The sequence below is a fragment of the Bufo bufo genome, chromosome 6 (genome assembly GCF_905171765.1).
Source record: "Bufo bufo chromosome 6, aBufBuf1.1, whole genome shotgun sequence".
NCBI lineage: Eukaryota > Metazoa > Chordata > Amphibia > Anura > Bufonidae > Bufo > Bufo bufo.
Genome location: NC_053394.1, coordinates 306,564,003 through 306,591,847, shown reverse-complemented (window position 1 = coordinate 306,591,847; position 27,845 = coordinate 306,564,003). Strand labels below are relative to the sequence as shown.

Here is a 27,845-nt window from a genome sequence, read left to right as displayed (position 1 = left end):
TCCCAGGGCCACAGGCGTTTAATATTCGTTACATTTACAGTGAGAAATTCAGTACTTCTATACCACATACCACAACCACAGAAGCTGCAGAATCTCATTTTAATGAAGTTATAGCTTAAAGGGGTTTTCCAAACTATAAAACATGCCCCCAATGCCTGGGCCCCTCATATACGTTTTGATCCATGCGACAGGGAGCTGCAGCGCCGGCCCTGTGGGGATCAGAAACAACGCGGGTGTCGGGGAGCGGGGTATGTATAATCTATATGAGGGGCCCGGGCATTGGAGGGCATGTTTTATAGTTTGGATAACCCCTTTAACGTCAATCATTAAGTTGTTTCCTTTTCAAAATGAGTTTCTTCACTAGCTGAAGTGTATATACCTTTCCAGGCAGTATTGCCTTCTTAAAATGCACACCTCATCCTCCAAAAATCAGCCATTGTGCCTTTGAAAGTCATGATTATCTGTAAAAACACCAGAGCCTTTCCATACCAAAACAAAAGTTTATTAAAAAATTACATAAATCACAATACGATTAATATCTAATTAAAAACATGATGAGTTCACAGGAATAGGTCGACATCACTGGACAGCAATTATATCAATCCATTATCTCAAATGGCGTCATCTGTTTATATATAGTCATATTGATGGGTATGTGATTTAATATTAAAGGATTATTCCCATCTCAGACATGGGGGGCATATCTCTGGGACCCGCACCTCTGCTTAGAACGTAGCCCGCAAAGTAGAAGTGAATGGAGAGCTCCCAAAGGATGAATGAATGGAGGGCAGCTGTGCATGTGCGGTGTGCCCTCTGGGACTTAGCGAGCTCTGTTCTAAGCATAGGTGAGGGTCCCAGAGGTGGGATCTGCACCTATCAGACATTGATATGCTCTCAATGTCTGAGATGGGAATAACTTCTTAACATAATAGCAACTCTGGCTGTAGTAATTGCTGTGTTTGCACTCGTTAGTCTGCTTTATGTCCACTAGCACTTTATGCATTAGAGATTTCTCTTTTACGTTCAGGGATATATCAGCTATTTTGCACATATTCATAGGACTACATACAATATGACCAGAGGATGCCATCTGAGATCATGGATTGATATAATTAATTATGCTGTCCAGTGATGTCACCCTTTTCCTGTTAACTGTTTTTAATCATATTGTTATTTATGTAATTGTTTAATAAACTTTACATTTTGGTATGGAAAGGCTCTGTTTTTTTGTAGGTAATTAGGTTTAGGGCCCATTCACACAACCGTATTTTTCTTTCCATATCCGTTCCGCATTTTTGCGGTTCAGATGCAGACCCATTCATTTCTATGGGACCACAAAATCCATCCGTATGTCCGTTCCGTATGTCCTCATAAAATATAGAACTTGTCCTATACTTGTCCGCAAAATGCGGTCCTTCGCCCCATTCAAGTCTATGGTTCTAAAAAAAATGCAGATTGCACACAGAATGTGTTCTGTATGCAATCTGTATTTTGCGGATCCGTGTCTGCAAACGTTAATTTTGAACAAACAATTCAGATGCAGTTGAAGTTCAGACTTTCAGCTTTAATTCTGTGGGTTGAACAAAATTATTGCATAAAAATGTGAGAAACTAAAATAATTTTTTTAACTCAATCCCTTCATTTCAGGGGCCCAAAAGTAATCGGACAAATTACATAATTGTAAATAAAATGTTAGTTTCTAATACTTGGTTGAAAACCCTTTGTTGGCAATGACTGCCTGAAGTCTTGAACTCGTGGACATCACCAGACGCTGTGTTTCCTCCTTTTTAATGCTCTGCCAGGCATCTACTGCAGCGGTTTTCAGTTGGTGTTTGTTTGTGGGCCTTTCTGTCTGAAGTTTAGTCTTTAACAAGTGAAATGCATGCTCTATTGGGTTCAGATGAGGTGACTGACTTGGCCATTCAAGAATATTCCACTTCTTTGCTTTAATAAACTCCTGCATTGCTTTGGCTTTATGTTTTGGGTCATTGTCCATCTGTATTATGACATTATCAGTTTGGCTGCATTTGAGCACACAGCATGTCTCTGAAAACCCCAGAATTCATCCGGCTGCTTCTGTCCTGTGTCACATTATCAATAAACACTAGGGATCCAGTGCCAATGGCAGCCATGCATGCCCAAGCCATCACATTGCCACCGCCGTGTTTTACAGATGATGTGGTATGATCTGGATCATGAGCTGTACCATGCCTTCACCATACTTTTTTCTTTCCATCATTCTGGTAGAGGTTGATCTTGGTTTCATCTGTCCAAAGAATGTTCTTGCAGAAGTGTGCTTGTTCTTTAAGATGTTTTTTTTTTTTTAGCAAAGTCCAATCTAGCCTTCTTATTCTTGAGGCTTATGAGTGGCTTGCACCGTGCAGTGAACCCTCTGTATTTACTTTCATGCAGTCTTCTCTTTATGGTAGATTTGGATATTGATACGCCTCTATCCTGGAGAGCGCTGTTCACTTGGTTGGCTGTTGTGAAGGGATTTCTCCTCACCATGGTAATTATTCTGCGATCATCCACCACTGTTGTCTTCTGTGGGCGTCCAGGTCTTTTTGCATTGTTGAGGTCACCAGTGCTTTCTTTCTTTCTCAGGATGTACCAAACCGTAGACTTTGCCACTTCTAATAGTGTAGCAATTTCTCAGATGTTTTTTTTCTATTTTCACAGATGAAGGATGGCTTGTTTCACCTGCATGGAGAGCTCCTTTGTTGGATTTTGTTATATGTTATGGGATAGTTGATTACTGTTGTATAGTGGCTATCCTGTATTGGCTGTTTTTTTACTATTATAATATGTGCTGTTTTGTATTATGAATAAAAAAATAAAATAAAAAAGAGAGCTCCTTTGACCGCATGTTTACTTCTCAGCAAAATCTTCAAAATGCAAGCACCACACCTCAAATCAACTCCAGGCCTTTTATGTGCTTAATTGAGAATTAAATAATGAAGAAATTGCCCACAACTGCCCATGAAACAGCCTTTGAGTTAATTGTCCAATTACTTTTCGTCCCTCTAAAAACAGAGTGCCACATATAAAGGTGCTGAAACTCCTAAACCCTTCATCCAATTTTAATGTGGATACCCTCAAATGAAAGCTAAAAGTCTGGACTTTATGTCCATATCCATTATATAACTATAACTTGAATCTGTTTTAGTAAACAGGTAATAAAAACAAAATTTGTGTCAGTGTCCAAATATTATTGCAACAGAAATATGATTGTAATATACACTGCATGGTATATTTATTTTCTTTGAAAGTCATGGTATAGTACATTTAGGCTACTTTCACATTTGCAGCACAGCTCCACAGGCTGTTCCGGCATAGGATGCCAGGAATTGGTCAGACAAAAAAACGTTGCGTGCAGCATTTTTTGGTCTGGCTGAATCCCGGCATATTTGCCCGGTAGCAGCTGGATCTCCGCCAGACCCCATTATAGTCAATGGGGCAGGCGACCATTCCGATAACATCCGTCAATGCTGGATCCAGAGAGAACTGTCTGCCAGAAAGCTGTGCCACAAATGTGAAAGTAGTCTTACTGTTCAAATTTTTGTTCTAATCGAAATCTGGATGAAAAAAAATTGGAAAGGGAAATCTGAAGGAAAAATGTATACATTACTTTTTGGATCCCATGTAGGTTATTGGGGGGTGGAGTAGAGGGCAACAAGCACCCAGCACTGTAAACGGGATATGTGACCACTGCATCACACCTGTAGAATGTACCAATGGAAATGTACATACACGGATTGGGAGGGAAACTGACTCCTGACACCTGGGCCATACATTATAGGAAAGATATATCATGCTGTCACATGGTACTGATACCAAATAAATAGTTATATAACGTCAATCAAGTATATTTTTAGATTCAGAAAATGCCTGGAGCACTATGGGGCCCTGACAGAAGAGTAGGACAAAGATACAATGAATGCGGCAAGTTCCATGCTATAGATCTGGGGCACGGGCCCCTTGTGCTCAATGCTAGCAACACCCCTGATTCAGAAGCCATCTGATCAGTTGCATCATTATTATTATTTTTTTATAATCTCCCCCAATGTTTACATAAAAATGTTGCATGGTACAGAATCAATGTATCACACGTAAGACAACCTAGTGTATATCAGATATTTGCTCTAGAACTTTTCAAATAGCATAAGGATTTTTTTAAAATATATAAATATTATAATATATAATATGTTTTAAAGATGCACTTATATGAATTTCTCTTAATGTAAGCACTGGGAACGTGAACTGTTGAGGTCTACAATATAATCCAGGTGTTCTCCAAATATCGCTTGATCACTATGGATGCAGTCATTGCTTCCTTCCTAAGCACTCGATACATCCTGTAGACTGTGAGGCGCTTTTTACATTTCCTTACTAAGGTATATCTCACAGGTAATCCTTCAAATCCTTCTTCCTTTCTTGTGTGTTTCAGCCGTCTGCTGGGTGACACACCCCTCTTTTTCATGAGTTAAACTTCACAGGGGAAAGCAATGCAAACTACATCAAGGGTTAAAGTCATCAGAGAGGTGGAGGTGGAGCCCCACTGGGAAAAAGACAGAGAGGTGCAACCTGGAAAGTTTAGGTGTGAGAGAGGAGCAGCCATGAACTGACAGTATTTCAGGAGCCGAGCGTGGATGGGATCAGATGCTGCTGCCGAGTTCTCGAAGCATGGATGTTTGCAGAAAGCTTGTAACAAGAAACCTTCAGAGATCTTCATAGGACACTTGGTCAGTGGATGTCCTCAGGCTACTCCTTTCAAGGCAATGACTACCCTAACACCATAGACAGCAATCAGTAGTTCAACAACTAAGATTATAAAGGCTTCAATGGACGATCGAAATTCCTTTAATTCTAAGGAAAGAATCCTTTTTCTATAGCCGTAAGAAGAAAAAGGAGCCCCAAGAGCATAGTGTGAGGAGTCATATGGTTAGTGTGTGTAGGTATCCTCAAGCTTAAAGACTAAGAGAATAGTCTCAAATGGACTTGATCACATGATATTCCAAGATTGGTGATCACCTTGCATCTCGAAGACATCTTCATTGGAAGTATCCAGATTGTTAAGGTATGTAGGTGAATCAGTACAGTAAGGCCTCTTTCACATGAGCCGGATGCGTTCTGGGTGCGTTCAGTGAAACTCGCACTATTTTGCAAGCAAGTTCAGTCAGTTTTGTCTGCGATTGCGTTCAGTTGTTTAGTTTTTTCAATGCAATGCATTTTGATGCGTTTTTCACGCGTGTGATAAAAAAACGGAAGGTTTACAGACAAGCAACCATCAGTGAAAAACGCATCGCACCCGCACTTGCTTGCGGATGCAATGCGTTTTTCACACAGCCCCATTCACTTCTATGGGGCCAGGGCTGCGTGAAAAACGCAGAATATAGAACATGCTGCGATTTTTACGCAACGCAGAACTGATGCGTGAAAAACAATGCTCATGTACACAGACCCATTGAAATGAATGGGTCAGGATTCAGTGCGGGCGCTATGCGTTCACTCACGCATTGCACCCGCGCGGAAAGCTCGCTCGTGTGAAAGGGGCCATAGAAGTGAAAATATAGGGTCTTTACATCCTGCGCATTTTCACCTTGAGCAAGACCCACACTAAGGTCTTGAATTGAATTTTTCTTCTATTTTTGTGAACTGGTAAGATATTCTGAACATAGAGTTTAGTTATGTTTAATGTATATGAATGATATTAAGCAAGAGACAGAACAAAGATTAAGACTAAATGTTGGCAATAAAAGAAGTTTTGCAATGCCTAAATAAAGAATTTGAATGGGAGATCTATTCTCAAGAATCTAGCTTATGAACAATCTAGCCTGGTTATGTTTTCATCTCTTCTCCTTTGTAGGAGCATTCCCTTAATTTACAATTTATTTATAGATTATTAGTTATGTTGAAATCTTGAAAGCATCATGTTGATCTTCTCGGAAAAATACTAGTTGTGACAACTCAACAATTGCATGTAGATTTTGAATTTCCCAACTCTATGGCGACAGTAAGGCCCCTTTCACATGAGTGAGTTTTCCGTGCGGTTGCAATGCGCGACGTGAATGCATAGCACCCGCACTGAATCCTGACCCATTCATTTTAATAGGTCTGTGTTTTTTTCATGCATCAGTTCTGCGTTGCGTGAAAAATGCAGCATGCTCTATATTCAGCGTTTTTTCACGCAGCCCGGGCCCCATAGAAGTGAACGGGGCTTCAGTGAAAAACGCATTGCATCCGGAAGCAAGTGCGGATGCAATGCGTTTTTCACTGATGGTTGCTAGGAGGTGTTGTTTGTAAACCTTCAGTTTTTTACCACGCGCGTGAAAAACGCATCAAAATGCATTGCACCCGCGCGAAAAAAACTGAATAACTGAACACAATTGCAGACAAAACTGACTGAACTTGCTTGCAAAATGGTGCGAGTTTCCCTGAATGCACCCAGAACGCATCCGGACCTAATCCGTCAAGCTCATGTGAAAGAGGCCTAAAGCTGCAGTAAACCCATGTGAAGAGCCAAAGTTTCCACTGATATACTTTTAGACAGTGTTGAACTTGTAATCTTTGTTATTGTGCTTGTCACGGTTATCAATAGGAAACCAACCCAAAGGAAATAGACACAAGTGGCAAGTGGCGACTGGACTTTTGGGGCTCATTAATGTGATCAGAGGATCTTCTGGTACTTCAGAAGACCAGAGGAGTACATAGCTAAAATTAAATTGGGCTCTCTTCCTGGTTCATATCACCACACCCACAATGCCAAGAAAGGAGGGCCCGTAATTTCTTCACCTTATCACTCATCCCTTGCTTCCCAACCGTTTGTGAGATGGGGCTTATTTTACCCTTTTAGGTGGGGTGAGCGGTGGCCATCTCATGACCCTTTCATTGTTGTGTTTTCCATTTTGTTTCATTCATAGATCCATGGAATTGCTTACATTATATACATTCTGACCCTTTACCTGGTTCTGTCAGTGGAAGTTTGTATCTGGGAATATATTCTTACCTGAGTTCTGCTCTGTCACTCCAATTTCCCTACACATTAAGAAAACAAATAATTTCTGAAAATAGTTTAACTTTAGGTTTAGGTATTGCATTTAGGTTTTGAGTGCATGGCTATACTATGGTTCTCCACAGAAGCTGTATATATAGTGCCAATGACAACTGCATCCTGTCCTGAAAAATCAGGACAGCGTCCCTAAAGCAACCTGAAACCATCATGGTTCATAGTGCTTTCTACCTTATCTTGTCAGGGGGCACCTGACGTGCCTGGAACTGATGTTCTGCTAATGCTTTTTGACCATATAAACAGAATTAAACTCAGGGCCACATTTATCATAAAGATATGCCACTTTTGTGGCATGAAAAAGTTTTGCGCAAATGCCATTACTCTGTGGCCTCACCTTGTTTCTGAAAAGGGGGAGTGGTGAGGGTGGGGCACCACATTTCTTATTTTCTATGTCAGTATTCTGGTGTAGTAGAACACTGAAATCTCGGAAAACTAAAATTTCAGTTCAGGCTCCTGGACTGCCGGAAGCAGCTCATCATAAATGAGGCCCATCATCTGGCAATGCACCTGGGTTTTATAGCCCAGTATACACCACTGGACTATGATAAATCTGAACCTCAGTTGCCAAATTACCAAACTACGTGTTTAGCCAATGAAAACCTAGAAATGTACAAATGACAATGCCTAGTAATTACAGGCTAGTGATTTAGACAAATAAATGCATAATCTCAAAATGTATCAAATTCTAATCCGGAACATAAAGGGGTATTCTAGTTTTTTGACATTGATGCCTACATTTTATACAGCTGGCAGCATCACACTCACTTTGCCAACAGCTATCTCTCCCAACTGTTCCATACTGCTCCATGTCCCATGTGTTCTTAATTGGGAGTCGGGAGAAATCTGTTGACAGACAACACGGGTGGTGGCTTATATCCATGGGAACAAAAAGATCGGACATGTTGAAATCCAACTGTCCAGTCCTTATCACCCCTTACAGCTGCCCTCCGAGGAGAGTCAGGAGGCTTTTATACACAGTAGATGGTCAGCCTGTCCTGCAGAACTCGGCAGGTTTGGCCAACATACATCTAAAGTGTTTGACCAGCTTTACTTACACGGAAAGAAATTATCCCCAGCAATGACATTCCTAATTGCTTGTTATGCAAATCTAATTTATCGCTGGCATAACTAGGGCACTGGATGGAACAAACTTTGAAAAGTTAAGAATGTAAACACATTAATTTGATCCTTCGAAAGCCTAGAATTCTATTACTAAATGCAGTGAGGTAGTTAAAGGGATTTTCTGAGATTTTCTAACTGATGACCTATCCTCAGGATAGGTCATCAGAATCCGATCGGTGGGGGTCCGACACCCAATACCCCTGCTGATCAGCTGGTTGAGAAGGCAGCCGCGACCTTCTCTCAGCTTTTTCTAGGCCAGTAACAACATGTTCATCAATCACATGGCCTAGGAGCAACTCATTCAAGTGAATGGGGCTGAGCTGCAATACTAGGCACAGCCACTATACTGATGCCTTCTCAGCAAGGGTCCCGGGTGTCAGACCCCCCAAGATCAGTTACTGATGACCTAGCCTGAGCCAAAGACTGTATCTGGCTCTCTATACTGATATTTGGGAAATAGACAAGCATGTTTTGATTAAAACCCTTCTTGACCCATGAGTCAAGTTGCAAAAGTACCGTGCGATTCACCTGACCATAAGACACACCTAGATTTTAGAGGAGGGAAATAAGATAAAAATGTTTTTCATCAGATCTCATTTCAGATCCCCAATCTTCATTAGACCCCTAAATCAGACAACTATTTTTCATCTGACCTCATATCAGGCTTCCAAATCAGACCCAATGAGATCTCAGTTTAGACCCCATTCCTCATGAGACCTCAGATCAAATTCCCATCAGATCCCCATTGCTCATCAGGCCTCAGATCAGAATCTCATCAGACCTCCCATCAAACCCCCATCAGACCTCAGATTAGACGCTCATCAGACGTCAGATTAGACGGCCATCAGACCTCAGATTAGACGGCCATCATACCTCAGAGGAGACATGAAATAAATTAACTTACCTCTCCTGCTCTGGACAGTGCCTCCACTTGCAGATCCAGTGTGCTCTTCCTGCATTCACCACCCCCTGGTCTTCTACCGACGCCTTGCTGCACTGTGACCTGATGTCAGGTCATAGTGAGAGCTTACGCTGTGCTATTACTGCCAGCACAAAGAGCACTGTATTCACCACTCCCTGGTCCTACAGTGTGCTAGTGAGTGCTTCCATAATGGAAGTGCTCTCTAGTGACATTTTTTCTTCACTTTTGAGGGAAAAAAGTGTATCTTATGGTGTGGGAAAGACGGTATATAGCATATGACCAGCTTTACAAAATCTCTCACTTGAGAAAAATGCGAAATTCTTTTAAGACCTGTTGGATTTGCTGACATTTATTTCCTGGCTATGGTTTTAATTAAAGGCATATTATTGATGTGGGCTATTTAGGAAGTGTTACAATATGGGAGTTGCAAGATGCTTGAGGTTGGTACACTACAATTAATATTGTTCTGAATTAAAATATATTATACAAGAGATATTAGTTCTCACAGCCATTACTCATTATATGGAAAGTCACACAATATCCTGATTGCCACAATTAAAGCTGCATGGTTCAGATGTCAATGATGCTGTGCAGCTGATTGTGGCCAAGCTATTTGGCTTCATGTTACATTTGATATAGGACACACTTTATAGTCTGTAAGGTACACATATTTCTGTATAATCCTGCATGGTTCAGGGTTGTGGTGGTATGTGGTCTTATTGTGTATATATTGGTTTCAGACTAGTGTAATAGGGACACATTTTTCCTTTATTAGGCCCACAAAATCTGCCACACCAGCATATCTAGTTCCCAGAACTAGACATATCATAGTGATCCATAGCGCTATTAGTTTAGGCATTAGGGTTTCAAACTAATGGGATTTGCAGGCACAATATGGATGCAGAAATGGGACCATAATAAACTTGTCTGTAATCAGTCTTATTGAATATCGACTAAACGTCCCTTTACATTGGCCAATTTTGCAGGTGATTGTCTGGAAAGAAGCGTTCCGTCCCGGCATGCACCTGCTAGTCAGTGAAGGAGACTGCTGTGGTTACATGTGGTAATCGCCTCCACAGTATGGGGAGGAGCGATCGCTAATGCCATCACCCGTTCCCATACAGACTCGTTGCTTACACAGCACAATTTGCTGCCAGCAAATGACAATTTAGGTGCCTATACAAATGATCCAATTACTTGACAAACTAAAGTTTGGCTCAATTATCGGGTAATCACCGCCAGATAATCTCTAATAAGCGTTCCTATGAATGCTCATTAGTGTTTATCTGCCGGATTTTCGGTCTATGTAAAGGGCCCTTAAGTAAAAACTCTTCAGCAGCTTTTCAATACACTTTTATGTAAAGAGTTTGTTTATATTCAGTGATGGCCAGTTCGCCGTGTTTGCCTGCGAACAGTTCCGAGAACAGCCCGATGAAGGCCCCCGGTGGCTGTTCTCGGAACTGCCAGGGCCCGGTGACCGCATTTGTTTCAGACCGGCTCGCGGTGCAGGCACAGGTAAGGACTCTTACCTGTGCCTCGCCGGACTTGTGATTTAAGATGGCAGCTCACATGTGTTCGCGGGCGAACTGGCCATCACTGCTTATATTACATCATGTAGCTTTTGTATAATGACAGATAATGTTAAACACTGATAAAAACATACACATACATAGGAAACATTGCTTTTATGAATGCAATAGATACAAGGGGACATGTAATGAGGTTGATTAATTTATGGAGGGTAGAATGGAATACCTTACACTACAATAATGCAAATGTTATGCCACTGCATGAGTAATGACAAGAGCCTCAGGCAGCAGAATGGTTAGGCCCACACTTAAGCTATAGATGATACTTCTATAATTATTTCAATTAATCATTTCTCATAGATAAAATGCCATAATCCCATTTTCAATTTGAAATCTGAATAATAATAATGTACCTAATCCTGCATCATCCTAACAAATTGCTTGAACAAAATGCTTTGCTGTCAATGACTGGAATCCATTCAAAATACTATTCAGAACTAATATAGTATCATAGTTTGAAAGGCTGAAAAAATACATACTTCCATCCAGTTCTGCCTGTTATCTTGCAAAGTTGATCCAGAGAAAGGCAAAACACACAATGAGTTCGAAGCTGTAGGGAAAAGACTTGACTTCTGACTCCATTCAGCCAATCAGAATAACTCCCTGGATGAACGACCCCTCTCTAGTAGCTATAGCCTGTAATATTATTACACTCCAGAAATACATCCAGGACCCTCTTGAATTCCTTTAGTGAACTCACCATCACCACCTCCTCAGGCAGAGAGCTCCATAGTCTCACTGCTCTTACCGTAAAGAATCCTCTTCTATGTTTGTGTACAAACCTTCTTTCCTCCAGACGCACAGGATGTCCCCTCGTCACAGTCACAGTCCTGGGGATAAATAGATGATGGGAGAGATCTCTGTACTGACCCCTGATATATTTATACATATTTATTAGATCTCCCCTCAGTCTAACCTTTTTCTACACTATATAACCATAATTTGATATTCTAGGTAATGTAGTGGGCTTTGACTATTTCCATGTATTATATATTATGTATTTTATCGCATAGTAAGCAAAACTTGACATCCTAAAAATCTAACCTGTAGTTAAGGTCCTATTAGACCCTTGAATCTTTTTGTAATAGCATAAAGCAATCAAACGATGAATGATAAATCGTTAGTTTTTCGTGGATCAGACAAATCTGTCTCCCCTCGTCTAATCAGTGTAAATGCTCTCGGAATGAACAATGATCACAATAAGGAGCAATGCAGTGAAAAATATTCAGCGATCATTGTTTCACATAATTAAAAGTGTTTTCAATACTGAAAGGGATTTAAATACTGATAACCTATCCTCTGGATATCTGATCGGTGGGGGTCCGACACGGTAGGATACCCGCCAATCAGCTGTTTGAGAAGGCAGAGACGCTCCTGTGAACACAGGGGTCTTCTCACAGCTCACCAAGCACAGCGCCCTTCATTGTATAGCGGCTGTGCTTGGTATTGCAGCTCAGCCCCATTCACTTCAATGAGGCTCAGCTGCACCTAGGCCATGTGATCGATGAATGAGAGGTCACTGGCCTAGGAAAAGCAGCGAGAGGGCTGCAGCGCTACTGCGAGCATCGGTGCCTTCTCAAACAGCTGATTGGCAGGGGTCCCGGGTGTCGGACCCCGACTGATCATAGGATTGTCATCAGTAAAAAGAAAAAATTGGAAAACTTCTTTAAACATTTTTGAAGGTAAAAAAACTCATAAAATTGTAGTTCGCTGCTCATTAATCAAAAAATACCTTCCTGTTTATGATGAATATTTTTGCCCCATCCTTTTGTCCTCCTGGGAGATAAGCTGTTACCAGAAGTGTCTGACAGTGACTTTTTCCGCTCTCCCCATAGAATGCGCGTACAAGTTTGTCCAAACTGAATGTGTATGGAGGAGCTGTTAAGGAGTCGGACGAGATAGCTATCATCCGAACGATCATTCATCCGTCAGCTTTCGAATGTGTATGCCCACATTTAGCCTTCAGCCACCAAGCCACATGCAATGGGTCAGCCAGCTTCATAGGTACATATCTGCTGACAGATGCCCTTTAAAGATTATTTGTGACATTATTTTTCATTCATTCATTTATTTTAAATTGAATTTTCATTTAATTTCTTTACAACTGACAAGGCCAGGCTAAAGATCACTAGGCAGATGTATAGATAGATTCCATCTGCCCGATGATCTTCAGCCATGTACTGCGCGTGCGCTGAACGCTCTCCCGTTATACTTCAGGGCCAGGCGTGAGTACATCTATACTGCCTGACTCTTTCAGTCAAAGTGGTGGGGGCGTTACCAGCAGGAAGAAAATGAGCCGAGCCTAGGGTACAACAAGGTGCAACGGCAACTCCCTCATTGCACCATGGGGTTACCGTAATTGGCATAGCATAAAGAGGCTTATTTCTCAGGATTGGTGGCACTTATCAAGATGGGACAAATAGCATTAGAGTATGCTGGCAAGTCCAGATCTACAGAGGCTGATGGTTTTAGTTATAGGTATGTGGTGATAGATTATTTTTAAAGGGGTTTTCCCACAAAACAAACATATTCCGCATCCCAAGGATCGGGATATCTGAGCGTTGTACTCGGCTAGCTCCAGAAGTCCTATGAAGGATGAATGGAGTGGTAGGACACATGCTGCTACATTCATTTGGTGGAGCAGGTCTACTATTCTTGTGATGAGTGTGGCTTCTGGTGGTTGGGCCCCTAATGATCAGATACTTATCCCCTATCCTATGGATAGACTGTATTGTGAGAAAACCCTTTTTATTCTCGGGTGCTCATCAGGATACATACATAACATAACACACATGAACTAAATAAATGACAGATTTAGGGCTCATGCACACGAACATATTTTGTTTCTGTGTCCATTACGTTTATTTTGCGGCCTGTATGCGGAACCGTTCACTTTAATGGATCCACAAATAAACGGAAATGACTATTGTGAGTATTCTGTTTCCGTATGTGCACAAATGGCCGTTCCGCAAAAAAAGATAGAACATGTCCTATTCTTGTCCGTTTTGCAGACAAGGTCGGCATTGTTACAAAGAATCCACAAAAAAAAGTGGATGCAACACAGATGTCACACGGACATCATCCGTATTTTTTGCGGATCCGTGTTTTGCGGACCGCAAAAAATCATACAGTCATGTGCATGATCCCTTGGACTGAGGGAGAAAGAACCCTGCCTGTGAGAGCATACAATCTACAAGATACGGTATCTTAATAAGAATTACTTTTCAAGAATGTACAAATATATATTTTTAATTTTATGCCATAGACACAATTCACCAATTCAGTTGGTCTTAGAGGAAATTATCTAATGATCTATGCAAAAAAAAAAATATCAAAGGGAGGTTCTTGGACGTAAAATACTGATGATTTCTTGTCAACTGTATCACTACAGTTAGCAAAATTTAGAATTGCGCTTTCACTACGGTTTTCAGATCATTGGATAATATCCTAGCATGTACAGTATATGGTTTATATATTTTGATAGCTGAACATTTGTCTGTGTAAAAAAAAAAGCTTTAGGGGAGATTTATCAAACTGGTGTAAAGGAAAACGGGCTTAGGGTACTTTCACACTTGCGGCAGGACGGATCCGACAGGCTGTTCACCCTGTCGGATACGTCCTTCCGCTATTTCGCCGTGCCGCCGGACCGGCTCTCCGTCCCCATTGACTATAATGGGGACGGGATGGAACTCCGGCGCAGTACGGCAGTTCGCGGTGAGAGGCCGCCGGACTAAAAAGTCGGACAGCCTGTCGGATCCGTCCTGCCGCAAGTGTGAAAGTAGCCTTAGCTGCCCATAGCAACTAGTTTTGATAAATCTCACCCGCTGTATTTATGCCTAAAATAAATAGGTTAAGGCATAGCTAATGTAACTAATACAGTGTATGAGCAAATTAAATAATGATCCAGAGTCCTGGACCATATTCAGACGATTTATTTATTGAATAATACATGATACCCATTATCGGAATTCTAGGACTAAAGATGCAGGTCTTGGGCCCTATTCACAGCAGGGACCAGGAGCGGTGCAGGGAGCAGGGAGCCAGGTAAGTAGATTCAGTGTGAGGGACCCAGCATATACGGGAGCATTTGTTAGTCTCGGATAAACCCTTTAAAAGGAATGTTTCATCAGAAAATGACCTGCTGTTTAAATCATTTTTTAGGTTTCACATATTTTTAAAGAATTTTTGATGTTATTTTTAATTTTCTACGTCCCTTCTTATATTTAACCTAAAACCCAAAATCCTGCAGTTTTCGCACTGACCACTATGTCTAATAATAGTTACCTGCTTATCTGTCATTCTAATTCCGCCTGTAATGATATCACCTCTGTGTATAGATAATTCAGGATCCACCATTCACAGTAGGTGATGTCAGAGCTTATCTATTCCTTCCTTGTACAATGACCTCTGCACAGGTCACAGAGCAGGCCTAGAAAACTCTCCCATAGAAGTCAAGAGGGTCCCCTACTGACCATCGTGTCTATGGCCCATGGGGTTGTTGCCATAAAGCAATTTTTTAATGCTTTGTAAATGCTGCTAAGAACAGCTCAGGAAAGATGGCCGCCCCCATCATCATGTTCAGCAACTAAAATAAAATAAAAATCTAAATTAAAACAGATTAGATAAAAAAGGATATGTCCTACTATCTGATTTTAACTGGCAGATGAAACATTTCCTTTAAGAATTGATCAACACTGAATGGGTTAATTGTCTGCTCCCCAGACCTTCTGACCCTAATATCCTTGGGGTCTCTCTCTGCCTCCAGCGCTCGTTACGACTCAGACAATAATGACTGTAATTTGCATCCAGCAGCCCTTTATTACAGCAGCTGGCTCCTGGAATAATCAGGATGAAAGATAAACTGTATTCACATTTGCTCTGTATATCTGAACCATCTAATCAGAGTGGGTGACATGGGATCATGATCTGACAATTCGCAATCTAGAAGATTTAGGACCCAAGAGAACATATCAGAAATGAAGGGCCTTTTACAGGGCCAAACAATCATAGGATTGTTTGTTCTCAATCATCATTTTTTTTTTGTTGGCAGTCATAATGATCAGTTTTGGGCCGCACATCGCCCCAGGTAAATAGGGTGTCTGCTGCCGACCATAATGGAAACAAATGGCAGCATGAACCATCATAAGTTATCAATGATTGTTTGTGTGGTTGTCCACCCAAGGCAATTGCCCAATTTGAAGGGAACCTGTCACATTGAACATGGTGTCTGTACGGCAGCATGTGATAGAGCAGGAGGAGCTGAGCAGAGTGATATATAGCTTTATGGGAAAAGATTCAGTATAACATATTATTTATTCATTTATATTCCTGCTCATTCTGGGCTTTTAAGTCAAGGAGACGGTCCTATCAGTGATGGACAGCCTTCCCTCTATGACCATGGTTACATATACAGCAGTTATATTCAGGAGGGCATGTGCCGTCACTGGCTGGGTACTGATTCTGACAGCGTTAATTACTACTGAAAGCTCATTATGTACCTGCCCAGCGGCAGAGAGGGGGGCTTGGGCGGCCCCCTGGGCATCAGCCCACAGTAAGGTCCCTGTTATGGCCAATCCGCCCCTGCACTTCAATCACTAAGGCAGCTTTTAGACCCAAGTTGTACCTAAACCCATGTAGAAAGTTTTAGTTCTCCCACCTTTGCAGTGCATTGATCCCCTTTTTCAGACATCATCTCCCCTTTGCTACACCTAGCCCACCTTCAATTTGCATCACCCCATGTTTCTATTCATTTTTCAGCGCTTTGTGTCCCCTTGAATTTTGAAGCAGTTTATGACCCCCTATGTTGTATCTTACTCCTCTTGTGTTTCTAAGATGTTATACCCATTGTCATCCATTTTCAAAACAGCTGAGTGCTGTTTTTAGTCACCCGGTCGTACAACCTACATAGGAGAAAAATGTTTTGCTTACTCCTTGCCTTTTCCCCTTTGTCTTGTCCATATTTATCAGTTTTGTGAGTGTTACCTCTATAGTCACATCACAGTAATTCCTTTTGTGCCTAGTTAAATGAGTCCATTAGGGAAAGGCATTGCTACATTAAGGTTGGAATGGTCATCTGTAATCCCAGCTATAATCGAGGAGCTGGGAACGCAAAGTCTTCCTGTGAAAGGCCTGTTTCTTTCTACTTTAATGTGTCTGAGTTACCGAGTAAAATAACCACTATTACCCACATTTATAGTTCACAATAAATTTCATTGGGTACAGGAGTATCTGGACATGGTGTTCTCTTGTAAGATGAAGCAATGGGTCATACTGAAGGTGCTCATAATTTATCTAATATAATCCATGTATTTACAGTCTTCAGCTATATTTGGTTGCATACGGCAAATATTTTATTGTATGGGTGGAAGAGAATTAGCTTTCTAAACCTTTCCTATTGATATTTTCACAGCTAACCCTTGCCTGGACAAATTCATCTGCAATGTTGACTGCTGTATGTAGCTCTTTGGGAAACCAACAACCGGAGGCTCCTGGTTCCCCAGCCACCTCTGAGCTCTCCCTGAAGTCATATACCATCCCCTCAGACTCTGATCCAGGACTTTCTCTTCAGCAAGAGTCACCCCAAGAACCATCCTATACTCCTCCTGAGAGATACACATCTCTTTCTTCTGTACGAATTCCCTGTCAAACATTTGCAGGCCGAGAATCTGCTGAGAGCGCTTCATTTACCAAGTTTCTGCACCCATCCTTTGAGATGTCTCACCCATATGAATCCTGGATGAGACCTCCACCCCCAGGGGCTCCTGGTGAAGAGGCTGGTGTTCCTTCATGGTGGGATCTCCATGCTGGCTTCAGTTGGATGGATACGCAGCCTGGAACTGGAGGTTTTACTACAACTTCACCCCACCCGGCCACTTTAGGTGTATATGGCTCTGAGCTGTGTATTCCCCCGGCAAACATGCTCCCTCCTACACCGCATCTCATGGGAACATTGGAAGCCACAATGGAATCTCACGCTGTTGAACAAAGTTCAGATAGTTCCCCTCGTCCCAAAAGTTCCAGGCGAGCAATGCCACGTAGCTCTGCCCAAACTGCCTGTCGTTGTCCCAACTGCCAGGAAGCAGAACGTGTTGGTACCAGCGGAGATGTAACAAAGAGAAAAAATATGCACAACTGCCACATCCCAGGCTGTGGGAAAGCATATGCCAAAACCTCCCATCTAAAGGCTCACTTACGCTGGCACAGTGGTGATCGTCCTTTTGTCTGCAACTGGCTCTTCTGTGGCAAGAGATTCACCAGAAGTGATGAGCTGCAAAGACACCTTCAGAGCCATACTGGAGCAAAAAAATACCCTTGCCCTTCCTGTAGTCGTGTATTCATGAGAAGCGATCATCTCACCAAACACATGAAGACCCATGATGGAGAGACCCGGGGGTCCACAGAGGCTTCTAGTAAGGCTAAGAGGGAGCCTGAAGAGAGTACTAGTAGTCATACAAACTGAGACCCCTTCCCGTCTGATTGAGAAAGCTCTGTGATGGTGTGAGGTGTCTTTTCCAACATGATGCTTCACTGTACAGTGCTTGATTTGTGGAGAAGCTCCTATTACATGTTAATTTATTTGTAGATAGACTGTTGCTTCTGACATTACCACATACTGTTCCTGGAGTAGAGCAAGAGGGGCCAGTACATGCGTGACGCGGCATAGGGAAATCTAGAGAAATTCTAGGGGCAGAGAAGAGGAGATCAGCTGATATTAAATGGGAAAGGAGAATCCTTAGGGCTTGTAGTTCTGCAATATTAGATGATCGCAGGGTGCCTAAAATAGTTTTGAAGATCGGATAAAGCATTTCACCTTAAGAAAAAAAATTAAAGAAGGCTGTGCACAGAGTATTATATCTTTTTCATGGGCTTCACTTTAACTCTTTCGTTTTTTCCAGAGTTCATGGATTACAGGGAACACCCACTGTGAGGGGCTGCCCCTCCCGCAGAGTCTCCTCATGTTATGGGGGAATGTCTCTATAAAACTGGGTGTGGAGGGATATGGGCAGAGAACACCTCCACACCCAGTGAAGCAGCGGCACGCACTGGCTGCACCCAGGGGACCTGTAGGGTGCTTTATTAACCCCTTCCATGCTATTAGTTGGCTAGTCACTGTTTGGAACCCAGGTGATCTGTAAGCAGTTTAATTAATCAAATGGTGCGTTCATTTTTTGTTTCTGCCATGGACTTTGCTTGCTTCAATTTCTGCATATGTGACAACATTGCTCCTAAACATATTTGCCAATGTACAATTGTCTTCATTATGTGCATCAGGCTTTCTATGGGTTAAAAGATGTTCTCTTTGTTATTGCGACCCTGAAGGGCTGTCATTACCTTAAAAAGGGGTCTACACGATGCCAATTGATTATTAGAAAAGTAATTCACAGTTACGGCAACCCTTAAAAGCTGCTCCATGAATTTGTTCGACATGCCATTGCAGGTCAAATCTTAGATTTCTTATCATTTTGGCTCAGTCTCCTGTCCAGCCTTTGCAGGTTTATATTATTTATTAGAACCAGTCCAGTGGGACGGCCAGTAACTAATCATATGTACTTTATTATGATTGACATGTGACTTGAATGAATTCCGCTCATAACAATGTGACATGTTCAAACTTGATTTACTACCCAGAAGGAGCTGATGTTGGACCCATTGTAGTTCATCGCATTGTAAATAGGCTATATTTATAGGTAGTTTGGCGCTTTTAAGTTAAAAACACAAACACTTCTCCTCTTTTTAAAATCCCTACTTTCAGAAGGGTCTCTTGACAATAAGATGAGCACAAAGTGTCCTGCTGCTGGAAACTCCCGACAATCAGCAGTAATCTTTGGGAAACTCGCCTGTAAGTATTCAACCTCTTTGTAGCGCCACCACAGGGCAAACTAAGAATTACACAGGGCCTATTCAGATCGGTGCGCGGTCTGCATAATGCTGGAGGGAACGTCTCCTTCCCAGTGAGATGTTCTCTTTGTATACTACGAGCCACGACATGAGAATCCTAAACAGGGGGCCCTCCTTCTATTAAAGAGGACCTGTCACCACTAAATGCAGTGCAATCTGCAGGCAACATGTTATAGAGCAGGAGGAGCTGAGCAGATTGATAGTTTTTGGGAGAAAAAAATTCACAATAACTTGGTATTTCATTCATTTAACTCTCTGCAGTATCTGACTTCACTTGTGCACGCAGGTCATTTTACCAACTGTCCCGGATTTCAGTGGCTGTCCCGGGCAGGGGAGGTATGTCCCGCTTTCAGCTGTCTTTGCTTCCATAGGACGCAGAGACAGCTGATTATAAGCTCTCCGCTCCCCACTTCACCATTTACCTGAGCTGCCCCTCCCCCACTTTCCACTTGCTTGCAGCGTTTTGGTGTCCGCCTGACGATGCGGAGCCAAACGGATTAGCAGTGGAGAGAACATACTGCGACTGATTTAATGTAAGAGGCTGAGAGCCTGGGATATGCTGGGGGCTGTAGTTCTCCTGCTTGGAGGGAGGGAGTGATTATTTGCCTAGCACCATAGCTTTGAAGTGAGGGGAGTGATGTTATCTACATGGGACTGTATGTTGGAGGGGGCTGGAGGGAGGGGATGATGATATTTACATGGGACTGTACATTGGAATAGGCTGAAGATAGATAGTGATGTTATGTACATGGGACTGTATGTTGGAGGGGCTGAAAGGAGGGGAGCGATGTTATTTAGCGAGCCTATAGGTAGTGTTGAGCGAACTTCTGCTTTCAAGTTCAGCGTACAAGATTCGGGTTATCTAAGAATTCCGTTACGACAGACTACAACTTATGGTCCGTGGTATCGGAATCCATAACGGAATTCTTAGATAATCCGAGCTCGAACCTTGTATGTCAAACTTGAAAACAGAAGTTCGCTCATCACTATCTATACGCGAAAAATGGCGGTGTGAGGGCAGTTTAAAGAGGACCTTTCACCTGGATATCCTTAATCTAATTATTATCCTACCTTATAGTGCGGCCCCCACTGATGTCTTGGCATGTTTTTTTTTTTCTAAAGAACCCCTCGTTCGTCCGCTGTGGTCCCCGTATCTTTTGGCACCGCATATGCTAATGGGGCGACTCGGTTATACTAGGCGTGGACGTGTATTTCTCCTGGGCGCGGTTATCTTCTCCCTGGCTGAGAGCGCATCCAATCAGAGTGCCCCGCTCTTGGCCAGGGAGAAGGAGCTCAAGTTCTCGCGGTAGAAGGAGCTGAGATTCTCGCGAGAACTTGAGCTCCTTCTCCCTGGCTAAGAGCGGGGCACTCTGATTGGATGCGCTCTCAGCCAGGGAGAAGATAACCTAGTATAACCGAGTCAGCTCATTAGCATATGAGGCGCCAAAAGATACGGGGACCACAGAAAAAAAGCCAAGACATCAGTGGGGGCCGCACTATAAGGTAGGATAATAATTAGATTAAGGATATCCAGGTGAAAGGTCCTCTTTAAGTAACAGATGTCACACGGCCATTTTTATAACCAATTAAAGTCTATGAGGCTGGTCACATGGCTGTTTCTTTAACGGCCAGAGAATAGCGGCTGTCAGAAAGTAGGACATGTTGTGGGATTAGGTGTTTTGTTATTTTTAAATCAAGTTAGCGGCGTGGCCTAGTGTAGAAATAATTGCCGTAGCGCGCAAAGCACGCCACACATTATGTCCCTCTTCTCTCTTGTTGGGAGGTATGGTGATTGATAGCATTCTCTGTGTAAGTGTGTATGCAGAGATAGCTGTCAGTCACTGATAGTTGTACACAGGGGTGGTCTTGAAGGGATATTACCATCTCACACAATGATGGCATATCGCTAAGATATGCCTTCAATGTCAGATAGCACCTGATAGGTTGATAGTGGTGGGACCCTCACCTATCTCCAGAACAAGCCCCCCGAAGTGAAGGGAGAGCAGCCATGCATGTACGGCCACCCTCCGCTTATGGCTATAGGAGTTCTGAAAGCAGCAGAGCGCTGGCTCAGCTATTTCCAGCAGTCCCATTGCAGTGAATAGAGAGGTGACCTTGCATGTGACGCTTGCTCTCTATTCACTGCCATGGGAGTTCTGAAAATAGTCAAGCAAGTGCATTTGGCTATTTTTGGAACTCCCATAGCAGTGAATAGATAGTACGCTGCGCATGTGCAGTGTGCTCTACTTCACTTGGGGGGCCCCAATCTGGCATTGATGGCATATCCTAGCGATATGTCATAAATGTCTGAGATGGGAATGCCCCTTTAAGTATAGAAAGAGTAGAGGTTTGAATGTATAAATGACACGTTTTACTGAACCTTTTCCCATAAAACTATATATCAATCTGCTCAGCTCCTCCTGCTCTATAACATGCTGCCCACAGATTGCACTGCATTTCATGGTGACAGGTTCTTTTAAACCAGACAAAGGTTTGGCCTGAAGTATAAATAGGAACCAATATGGTTCTAGCAAATAACAAGCAGTTATAAAGTAGAGTTTTCTATGCCCCAGAGCTTTATAATCTGATACCCTACCTTACAGTATATCACAAGAACAAAAATTTAGGACGCGTGCCTCAGTTTGCTACCCAGGATATCTGCTTAGACCCTCACAGGGTATTAACTTTAGGGAGTCCAAAGGTGTCGGTAATACCTGGGCCCTACTTTCACACTAGCGTTAAAGTTTTCCGCTATTGAGTTCCGTCATAGGGGCTCAATACCTGGAAAAAAGTGATCAGTTTTATCCTAATGCATTCTGAATGCAGAGCAATCCGTTCAGTATGCATCAGGATGTCTTCCGTTCAGTCCCTCTCATGGTATTTGGCCGGAGAAAATACCGCAGCATGCTGCAGTATTTTCTCCGTCCAAAATTCCGGAACACTTGCCGGAATGCTGGATCCGGCATTATTTTCCATTGAAATGCATTAATGCCCACGTGTTCCGGCAAAACTGATACGTTTTTCCGGATGATAACGGAGAGACGGATCCGGTGTTTCAATGCATTTGTTAGACGGATCCGCATCCGGATCCATCTACAAATGCTATCCGTTTGCACACGGATTTCCGGATCTGGGAGGCAGTCCGGCGACGGAGTATGAAAGTACTACTACGCAAGTATGAAAGTACCCTTAGGAGACCAGTACTACAAATTAATTGTAATATTTGGGGTTCCCTGTTACATATTTGCTTTGTGGCCCAAGTTATTGTTTTGGACCTTCACACCAATTACCTGTTGTTGAAAACAATGAATTTATGATAACGTTAAGAATATGAATAAAATAAATCTGTATGATTTGTGATGAGTTTGTGTATTTTGTTGGGGCAGACACAGGGAGGGGGCAGGAGCTCAGGTCTCAGTCTGCTCCTCAACAGGCGTCAAGATGGTGAGCACTTTGTATAATCCATGAATCAGCATCTCCTGTGAGGTTTGTGGTCTCTGCAGGGATGGGCTTGGCAGGACTGAAATATGGTGAGCACCAGCAGAAGACATACATTTACCCAACAGGTAGAGTGTGCAAAACAGGAACAGATGTTCCTTAAATGTAGTACACACAGTTGTATCTATCTATCTATCTATCTATCTATCTATCTATCTATCTATCTATCTATCTATCTAATCTATCTATCGGTGTAGCTAGGATTTCCTGCACCCAGGGCAAGGATTCAGATTTGCGCCCCGCCCCCCGAACTGTAGTTATGTCCTTCTTGTGGCCTCTCACTGTAGTTATGTCCACCTTTGTGCCCATCACAGTAGTTATGCCCACCTTTGTACCCCTTCACAGTAGTTAAGTATGTATGCCCAGTTTGTACCTCCTCACTGTAGTTATGCCCAAATATGTGCCCCTTCACTGTAGTTATTTCCAGATATGTGCTCCTCACAGTAGTTATACCAGATTATGTGCCCCCTCACAATAGTTATGCCAGATTAGGTGCCCCCTCAAAGTAGTTATGCCAGATTATGTGCACCCTCATTGTAGTTATGCCAGATTACAGTATGTGCCCCCTCATTGTAGTTATGCCAGATATGTGTCCCCTCACTGTAGTTATCCCAGATATGTACCCCCTCACTGTAGTTATGCCAGATATGTGCCCCCTTACTGTAGTTATCCCAGATTTGTGCCCCCCTCATTGTAGTTATGTCCTCCTTTGGCCCCCAGTGCCCTCTCCAGACTCCAGCTACATGAAGGAAAAAACAAAACACAATACTTACCTGCTCCCCTGACGACGCGCCCCCCCCCCCCCCCCCCCCCCACACACACACATCGCGCTGCTGGCTGTGCAGGAGGCTGGTTTCCGGGCTTTCAGCTCTCCTTCCACTGTCAGCAGCGCGATGTGCGGCCTGAGGGGGGAGCGCCGGCAGAACAGTGAAGCAGGGAGCGGACGGCTCCCTGCTTCACTCTGAAAACGAACTACCCGGCAGTGAAAAGAACTGCCCCCCCCCCCCAACATCTGGACCCGGGGCACATGCCCCGCCTGCCCCCCCCCTTTATACTCCCCTGTATCTATCTATCGACATATCTATTTTCTATGTATTTATCTATCATCTATCTTATATCTAATAATACTAATAATAACTAGAAAAGCTACAATTTCTGGGGAGTGGGCGGAGTAACTGGGTGGAGTGGCTTGAGTAACTGTTGTGTGGTTGGAGTGGCTGGAGTAACTGTGGAAAGGTTGGACTGGACAAAGTAACTTTATGGAGTGGGCAGAGTAACTGTGTGGAGTGTTTGAAGTGAGTACAGATAGTAAAATTTACACTAACCAATTGATTGATCATATTTAAAAAGTGCACATGGCAAGCTTGATAGTGAGATATGCATTTCAACTTTTATTTATATAGCACATTTAATTGCAATGTTGTTGCCCAAAGTGCTTCACAGTTACATTAAAACATACATTTATAAAAACATTAGCAGCCGATTTGTGTGGGTGGGCTTGAAAATGAGGGAGTGGTGGCAGTTTAGAAATTATGTAGCTCACACTCTAGCTTTTGTCACTCTGCTGGCTGCTCACACACCTGGGTTCCTCTGGCAACTCACTACAGCAAGGGCAGAGAAGAGCAGTTAAAAACAAACTGCTCCAACTTGCTCACTTCACTGGCGGTTGCCATCTTCAAACGGTTGTAGTTTAAAAATTATAAATCCTACTTATATTGTGAGAATTACAAGACCCAGAACTACATTTTGATGTATAGTATGTCTCTGAAATATTAAAAATGAAGGCACAGTCGCAGTTTAGAAATTGCCCTTCAAATTTGAGGTGGCTAGAGTGGAGTTTCAATAAATGTCAATGGGAAGCATGAGTTGCAGACAAATGGTCATATTGTGAAAACTATCAGGACTATGACTTAGCCGTGGACATTTTTGATATAAGATTTGTGTAGGGAGTGGTGGCAGTTTAGAAATCATGTCCTGATTTTTGAGCTCACACTCTAGTTTTGAACATTCTGCCATTCATTCCTATGGGACCAATTTTTCCACAATTTTCGTGAACCATTCGGCGAAACGATTCACAAAGTAATAGCACACCAATCGGAAACAATCCGCACGTTTCGGTATATTACTGTCTATGTAGTGTAAAAACTGTGGGAGGAGTTAGGGTGGTAAATTTGGCTATAATAATAAGAATATATATGTGCGATAAAAGTAAGTGGTCTTAACCATGCAATAACACTTAATAATAATTTTTATTTATATAGCACAAAATATTCCACAGTGCTTTACAATCAGAGGGTATATGTACAAACAGAGTCATGGCAACAACAAGTCAACAATTAAAACAAGAGGAACAAGGGCTATGCTGACAGGAGCTTTCAATTTAGCATCTATCTATCTATCTATCTATCTATCTATCTATCTGTATCTTTGTATTTTATCTTAAAAATCTGTATTTTCTTTAACTGTCATTTTAATTTTTTTATTTTTACTACATACAGAAACCGTTGCATTGATGTTCAAAGCATTCAACTGCATTAGAAAATTGAAAATCTGTTCTACATCTAAGTCCCCACTTCTAGGTGGGATTCATACATCCATTTTCCGGATATATCCGTATTATTTGCATGTGTCACGGCCCAACTGCTGGTTTAACTGACCCAAACTCACAGCATCATAGATCCCATCACACATGCAAGTAATATGTTCAGAACATAGATGAGTGAATCCGGCCTTAGTGAGAGTTGCAAATATTTCTGAGACTGTTCACTACCTCTTGCAGAAGTAAATGTGTAGTACCCCAGATGTGGGGGTATTGCAAATTGTATTATGTATTTTACTGTTTGTTTTTGGCCATTAATACCAGCAAGGAAGGTTGAAAACGGTTGGCAGGAACAGGGTTAACCACCCTGTTCCTCCCCTCTTGGTAGGAGTGGGCTGGTCCTGCTTCCTGCCGGGAGGGGTAGTTCCTGCTGAGACTGGGAAAGGAGAGAAAGGAAGTTGCAGTGCTCCTGTTACAAAACTCCCCAGAGAGATATCTACTCCACTGGTCCTTAAGTAAAGCCTTAATAGTCCAGACCGCAGAGTGACATGCCACACCTGCATCTGCAGACACTGCTGTGAAGTGAGGGAATGTTGAAATGTGCTCCAAATTGACCCAATGAATGGAAATTATCTCTGCAACTCATCTGCCTCATGTGAATATTCTCTTAGGCTACAGCCACATGATCAGGTTTCCCGATGCAGTTTTGGAAGCCAAAACCAGGAGTGGATTTTGAAACAAGGAGAGGTCCTATCTGTCCTTTATACTTTCCTTTTATGACCCACTCCTGATTTTGGCTTCCAAACTGCATTAAAAAAATCTGAACTTGCGTCCATGGGGTTGTCTCACTTCAGCAAATGGCATTTATCATGTAGACAAAGTTAATACAAGGCGCTTATTAATGTATTGTGATTGTCCATATTGCCTCCTTTGCTGGCTTCATTAATTTTTCCATCACATTATACACGCTCATGTCCAGGGGTTACGACCGCCCTGCAATCCATCAGCGGTGGTCGTGCTTGCACACTATAGAAAAAAGAACCAGCCTTTCTTGTGGATGGAACGTACGTACCCATGTGCTGCAGTTTCCGCCCCGTCCACCTCGTTCGTATCTGTGGTCGTAGAGGCAATATGGACAACCACAATACATTAGTAAGTGCCTTGTAGTAACTTTCTCTACATGATAAATGCCATTTGCTGACGTGAGACAACGCCTTTAAGGCCCTTTAAAACAGGCCAATAAAAGGGGCAATTATCGGGAAGGCGGGTACCTAGGAAAGCTGGTTCCCCATAATTGCCCCGTGTAAACATGCTCATTCATTGGGTGACAGCATTGCTGATGTGGTCACCTAATTCATTGCTTCTGGGCAGCAGATCGTCCTATGTAAACAGTTGGGGATAAGCGGCTGCAGCAGCTGTCCCTGGTTCCCAAACCGATGGTTCTGCATAATTTCCTGCGTCGATGGCCCATGTAAAGGAGCCTTTAGACTGGCACAGAGGGGGTCATTTACGAACATGTCCAACCCCCTTTTTTGAGACTTTTGAAACACTAGTGCGACAAAATTTTGTCATATGGGTGGTTTTTCACTGAATTCAACACTTAGGAGTGGCGAGCGCATGGTGGCGGCTGGGCCAGGGCATCGTCACCAACAAATTTACCAACATTTACTCCTGAAAACAGCCGTACATGTTGGTGAAAAACTACTTTTTGTAGCTTGACTGACTTTAACTATTGATTGAGAGCTGCAGTCCTCGAGATTGCATTCGGACTGGAGCTGTAGTTCGACATTCGAAATCAGTCGCGCCAAAACATTTGCAGTGTTGCCGAGGTCTTAGAGACGCTGCTGTTTTCTCTCCTTGGATTATCCCGCCAAGCAGCACTCACTTTTGTGAGAGAAGTGAAAAGTTGCAAATCATTCTTTTTTCATGCCTTGGTGCATACAGTTTCAGAAATGCCCCTAAATGTCTGGACAGGAAGTCAGTGTCTCCATTCCTATGAGACTGACATCGAAGCTCTCATAGGAACGAATAGATAAAGTGACTTCCTGCCCACGCGAGACGTTATGTCGGTAGGAAAGTCAGAATACTGGTAATATAGCTAAAATGACAGGATAACTTACAGATCCAGCCACCGGTGAGAAGACTACCCTCACTACACTTTACATTGTGTACCTTTCTAAAGAGCTAAAGAATTAACATTTTTGTGGG

General features: G+C 42.6%; 1 protein-coding gene across 1 annotated transcript; it reads left to right on the top strand.

The window, feature by feature from the left end:
* The first annotated feature begins 4,609 nt into the window (after positions 1-4,609).
* SP6 (Sp6 transcription factor) lies at positions 4,610-20,648 on the top strand. The gene is made up of 2 exons (XM_040435289.1): positions 4,610-5,077; positions 17,112-20,648. The coding sequence occupies exon 2, from the start codon at positions 17,142-17,144 to the stop codon at positions 18,159-18,161; it is 1,020 nt and encodes a 339-aa protein (XP_040291223.1). The 5' UTR covers positions 4,610-5,077; positions 17,112-17,141; the 3' UTR covers positions 18,162-20,648.
* Positions 20,649-27,845: the final 7,197 nt, after the last annotated feature.

Bases quoted from the DNA above. Each gene is read 5' to 3' on its own strand.
- SP6 (XM_040435289.1), top strand. From the start codon at position 17,142: ATGTTGACTGCTGTATGTAGCTCTTTGGGAAACCAACAACCGGAGGCT.